The sequence below is a fragment of the Papio anubis genome, chromosome X, assembly GCF_008728515.1.
Source record: "Papio anubis isolate 15944 chromosome X, Panubis1.0, whole genome shotgun sequence".
Lineage (NCBI taxonomy): Eukaryota > Metazoa > Chordata > Mammalia > Primates > Cercopithecidae > Papio > Papio anubis.
In genome coordinates this window covers 46,557,851-46,563,850 of record NC_044996.1, presented here as the reverse complement: position 1 = coordinate 46,563,850, position 6,000 = coordinate 46,557,851, and the positions used below count along the sequence as shown (strand labels likewise).

Genomic DNA, 6,000 nt, shown 5'->3' with positions numbered 1-6,000 from the left:
CGGCAAAACCCGGTCTCTACAAAAAATACACATACACACACACACACACAATTAGCCAGGTGTGGTGCTATGCTCCTGTAGTCCCAGCTACTTGGGGTGCTGAGGCAGGAGGATCGCTTGAGCCCAGAAGGTCGAGGCTGCAATGAGCCGAGATCATGCCACTGTACTCCAGCCTGGGTGACAAAGTGAGAACCTGTCTCAAAAAGAAAGAAAGAAAAATCAATGGGTCAGAGGGTCTTATAGAGAATGGGGAAGTGTACCCTTGACCCTTAGTGTCCTGAATCTTGGCAACACTGGGGGCTCCTTGAACACTGCAAAATCTTATATGGCTCTGAGATTCCAAAGCATTGACTCAGATACCCACCTCATGCAAAGCCCTATATTCTAGAGCAGTTTCCCTTTCCTCCGTGGCAGACTCTTGTCCCCCTAACACATGTCCCAGGGAATTTCAAGGCTCCCTCTCAGTCCTGGAATCCTTGTTCCAGAGTGCTCCCTCATCATCCAAGAGGCTGATGATGGGAGCATCTCTTAGGAGACTGGACAGGAAATGTCTGGGCATGTTATACATGCAGGAGGCCTTAGACTAGGCTGCAGAGGGGGATTTGGGCATGGCTGGGAGGATCTGAACTCTCAGAGTATGGACAGAGGCTTTGCTGCCTACCCCCATCTGCCCTGGAGTAGATTTTCAACATGGGCAGAATGATTCAGGGCTAGGCCACTACTCTCTAGGCCCCTGGAGATTCAAGAGGCCTCTAATAAGCTGGAGTCCAAGGCTACATTCTAGGATCTGTTCCTCCGGATGCAGTCTGCAGTTTGACCTCAGTCTGCAATTGAGGGGCCCTATGGCACTGTTGCTTGGCAATGTATTAAACAGCAGGCCTTAGAGATTAGTACTTGAGTTAACACAGCCACCACAACCGCCACAGCCATCATCACCTTCCCGGAAGGCAGCCACCTGTCTGGCTCCTGGCTTTGTCCAGCTGCCAACCTAAGGCATGTGCCTACGCAGGAGGCGATGACATTTTGGCTCCACGTTCAAAGTTGTTTTTTTTTTTTTTTTTTTTTTTTTCCTTTCTCATGTGTTATTTCTAAAGATAACAAAGGTCAAAAGGCATCCAGCGTTTTCTGGTTTCTCATAAGCTTCTGGTCAATATTTAATCTGGTTTATGGATTTTTTTAGGTCTTCTAGATGCCTTCTTGAGCCTGCCTGTGGCCACCCACAGACACTTGTAAGGAGGAAAGAAGTCAGCCTGGCAGAGAGACTCTGAAATGAGGGATTAGAGGTGTCCAAGGAGCAAGAGCTTCAGCCTGAAGACAAGGGAGCAGTCCCTGAAGACGCTTCTACTGAGAGGTCTGCCATGGCCTCTCTTGGCCTCCAAATTGTGGGCTACATCCTAGGCCTTCTGGGGCTTTTGGGAACACTGGTTGCCATGCTGCTTCCCAGCTGGAAAACAAGTTCTTACGTCGGTGCCAGCATTGTGACAGCAGTCGGCTTCTCCAAGGGCCTCTGGATGGAGTGTGCCACACACAGCACAGGCATCACCCAGTGTGACATCTATAGCACCCTTCTGGGCCTGCCCGCTGACATCCAGGCTGCCCAGGCCATGATGGTGACATCCAGTGCAATCTCCTCCCTGGCCTGCATTATCTCTGTGGTGGGCATGAAATGTACAGTCTTCTGCCAGGAATCCCGAGCCAAAGACAGAGTGGCGGTAGCAGGTGGAGTGTTTTTCATCCTTGGAGGCCTCCTGGGCTTCATTCCTGTTGCCTGGAATCTTCATGGGATCCTGCGGGACTTCTACTCACCACTGGTGCCTGACAGCATGAAATTTGAGATTGGAGAGGCTCTTTACTTGGGCATTATTTCTTCCCTGTTCTCCCTGATAGCTGGAATCATCCTCTGCTTTTCCTGCTCATCCCAGAGAAATCGCTCCAACTACTACGATGCCTACCAAGCCCAACCTCTTGCCACAAGGAGCTCTCCAAGGCCTGGTCAACTTCCCAAAGTCAAGAGTGAGTTCAATTCCTACAGCCTGACAGGGTATGTGTGAAGAACCAGGGGCCAGAGCTGGGGGGTGGCTGGGTCTGTGAAAAACAGTGGACAGCACCCCAAGGGCCACAGGTGAGGGACATTACCACTGGATCATGTCAGAAGGTGCTGCTGATAGACTGACTTTGGCCATTGGATTGAGCAAAGGCAGAAATGGGGGCTAGTGTAACAGCATGCAGGTTGAATTGCCAAGGATGCTCGCCATGCCAGCCTTTCTGTTTTCCTCACCTTGCCGCTCCCCTGCCCTGAGTCCCCAACCCTCAACTTGAAACCCTATCCCCTTACCTTAAGCCAGGCCTCAGAGGATCCCTTTGCCTTCTGGTTTACCTGGGACTCCATCCCCAAACCCACTAATCACATCCCACTGACTGACCCTCTGTGATCAAAGACCCTCTCTCTGGCTGAGGTTGGCTCTTAGCTCATTGCTGGGGATGGGAAGGAGAAGCAGTGGCTTTTGTGGGCATTGCTCTAACCTACTTCTCAAGCCTCCCTCCAAAGAAACTGATTGGCCCTGGAACCTCCATCCCACTCTCGTTATGACTCCACAGTGTCCAGACTAATTTGTACATGAACTGAAATAAAACCATCCTACAGTATCCAGGGAACAGAAAGCAGGATGCGGGATGCAGGATGGGAGGACAGGAAGGCAGCCCGGGACATTTAAAAAACTAAAAATGAAAAAAAAACAAAAAAACAGAACCCATTTCCCAGAGCACTTTCCAGAATTCTCTCATATTTGTGGGCTGGGGATCAAGCCTGCGGCTTGAGGAAAGCACAAGGAAAGGAAAGAAGATCTGGTGGAAAGCTCAGGTGGCAGCAGACTCTGACTCCACTGAGGAACTGCCTCAGAAGCTGCGATCACAACTTTTGCTGAAGCCCCTGCCTCACTCTGGGGCACCTGACCTGGCCTCTTGCCTAAACCATAAGGCTAAGGGCTATAGACAATGGTTTCCTTAGGAACAGTAAACCAGTTTTTCTAGGGATGGCCCTTGGCTGGGGGATGACAGTGTGGGAGCTGTGGGGTACTGAGGAAGACACCATTCCTTGGTGGTGGCCAAGAAAGAATAAGAACCTTGCTATCTAAGAAGCCAGGTGGATGTGTGCAGTGGCTCCAGTGGGTGTTTCTACTCTGCCAGCGAGAGGCAGCCCCCTAGAAAGTCTTCAGGCGTAATGGAAAATCAGCTCAACTGAGATCAGGCCCCCCCAGGGTCCACCCACAGAGCACTACAGAGCCTCTGAAAGACCACAGCACCAAGCAAGTCCCTTCAGATTCCCCCACTGTCCATCAGAAGATGTTCCAGAGTGGCTAGAGGGCATCTAAGGGCTCCAACATGACATATCCATGCCCACGGTGCTGTGTCCATGATCTGAGTGACAGCTGCACTGCTGCCTGGGATTGTAGCTGAGGTGGGAGTGGAGAATGGTTCCCAGGAAGACAGTTCCACCTCTAAGGTCTGAAAATGTTCCCTTTACCCTGGAGTGGGAGTGAGGGGTCATACACCAAAGTATTTTCCCTCACCAGTCTAGGCATGACTGGCTTCTGAAAAATTTCAGCACATCTCCTCGAACCTCAGTGTCAGCAGAGAGGGCCCATCTGTTGTCTGTAACATGCCTTTCACATGTCCACCTTCTTGTCCATGTTCCAGCTGCTCTCCCAACCTGGAAGGCCCTCTCCCTTAGCCAAGTCCTCCTCAGGCTTGGAGAACTTCCTCGGCATCACCTACTTCATTGAGCCTTCTCTGATCACTCCATCCCTCTCCTACCCCTCCCTCCCCCAACCCTCAATGTATAAATTGCTTCTTGATGCTTAGTATTCACAATTTTTGATTGATCATTATTTGTGTGTGTGTGTGTGTCCAATCTCACAAGTACATTGTAAACCCTTCGGTGGGTGGGGGCCATATCCTAGACCTCTCTGTTTCCCCCAGAGTATCTGTAACAGTGCCGGGCACACACTAGGTGATCAATAAACACTTGTTGATTGAGTAACTGTCTTACTGATTAAAAGGGGCCCAGAATGGGCAAGTGAAACTCGAGGGATTTCGCCTAAGGGGAGGGGAGGGTGGAAACTGGCATTTCTTTCCACAGGGTGGATAGACAATTCTAGACCTTACTAGAAATAATTAGAAAGCATGACAATCTCCTCCCCAAGGCAACTCCAACCTCTTCAACTTCCCCAGGGCTCTTTCCTTTTCATAACAATTGTTTTCAGTTGTTTGCTAAATGATGATGTATTTATTCCTTTCATTCTCTGAACCACTATCATGAGGAAGGTGAAATGGATCTAATCATCTGCATTTGGCAGATGGGGAAACTAAGGCCCACACAAGTAAATAGATTTTCCCAGGGCCACAAAGATAGTGTTAGTTCCCTCAGTATCCTGACTGCCAAAATAGGACCCTGCTGATCCCACACTATTCACAGCCAATAGAAGAGCCTTCTAGAGGTCCCTAAGCTGCCTGAGGAAAATAACTCACAGCCAGCCAGGTAACAAGGAGGGCACACAGGCAATGCTGGTCACCCATGAGGACAATCTGGCAAATCATCAAGTGTACCATCTGGAACTGCCCTCTCCTGCTATGTTGGCCAGCCTGGGCCCTGCTAGCTGCTCTACCAGGAGCATGCCAGGCTTACACTGAGTAAGACACAATACCTCAATTCCAATTCCCCTAACTCTGAAGGTGTGGCAGTTCGGGAGACCAATGATTTGGCCCTGTTCTACCCTCACTAGGAATTAACAAAGCCCCATTCATAAGGGTGTTCACTGTGGCAACACTGACAATAATGGGGCCCTACCTGATTCAGCTTAACCAGCCCCTGGATCTAAAGGGCCTCAGCACATAGCCTGTTGTATCAGACACTACCCTTGCACTTCTGAAGTGAGCCTTCTTTGGTGCAGAGACTAGAATGTCAGCAACCAAATCCATTTAGAGGGAATGGCAGCAGACAGGAATAAGGGTAGAGAGAGAAGGCTCCCTGGGTAAAAGCTTAACAAGAAGTCATGTCTCTGGTCTGGCACCAGGAACCCCAGAGCTCTTGATTGGGGGCCACTGGAGGTTGGAAGATAAAACCACCTTGCTGGCTCTGCTATGCTGAGTAGGCAGCAATCTGGTATGGGCTCTGATGACCTACCATCTGGCTGCTAAAGCACTTGCAGATCCACTGATTTTACTGCATTCTCTACATACTCCAGTGAAGTGGGTCTTTTACAAGAGACAAAATGGAGGCCCAGATATGTGAGTAATATCACTCAGGTCAGTGTCAGAGTTTGAACGTAAGCTTAGAAAGTTCTCACAGCAACATGGGCCCACCATTCTGGTCTCAGAAGGTGTATGAGGACATATTGCTCTTCAAACTCTTGCAGGCTTCGTGTCCCTGTCAGTCACTGGAATATAAGGGCCTTTGCTGGATATAGAGCACAGAGCTTCCCTTCATCTTAGAAGGAGGCTGGCCTGAGGGATCCTCCTACATTTGTTAATCTGGGAAGTTTCAGTGGAAGGAGTTAGAAGTTCATCCTCAACCAGAAAAGCCAGGGAAGACCTAACAAAGAGCAACTGTTCCCTCCAGCTGGTTAAGCAAGAAAGGATTTGCTCTAAGTAGTTTCCTAGAAATATTCCCGACTCCTGGGTCCAGGGCAAACACTTTTCAGTTCATCCCATTGCCTTCCCTCATAAAGTAATTTAGATTAGCCACAGACCTAGGGGATAGTGAAGGCCACTATGTTTAATGCTCCAGCCTCATGGCTCTGACCCTTGCACACGGAGAGATGTTCTGCCCTCTCTCATTCCTCTGATAATAATGTGACTCATATTTTCTCCCCCTTGGAGCCCTAGTGACCCACTGCTATGTGATCATTAATGGGGGAAGGACTGAAACTGGCTCCTTAGTGGAAAGGCAAGCTCCAACTTTCGGAAAGACCTTTGTCCAGCTATTCAAACAGCCATCTGCTG

General features: G+C 49.6%; 1 protein-coding gene across 1 annotated transcript; it reads left to right on the top strand.

Annotated features, from left to right (window-relative positions):
- Positions 1-860: 860 nt before the first annotated feature.
- Positions 861-4,036, top strand: CLDN2 (claudin 2). The gene has a single exon (XM_009198062.4). It carries the CDS (start codon positions 1,359-1,361, stop codon positions 2,049-2,051), a length of 693 nt encoding a protein of 230 aa, XP_009196326.1. The 5' UTR covers positions 861-1,358; the 3' UTR covers positions 2,052-4,036.
- The last annotated feature ends 1,964 nt before the right edge of the window (positions 4,037-6,000 follow it).

Bases quoted from the DNA above. Each gene is read 5' to 3' on its own strand.
- CLDN2 (XM_009198062.4), top strand. From the start codon at position 1,359: ATGGCCTCTCTTGGCCTCCAAATTGTGGGCTACATCCTAGGCCTTCTG.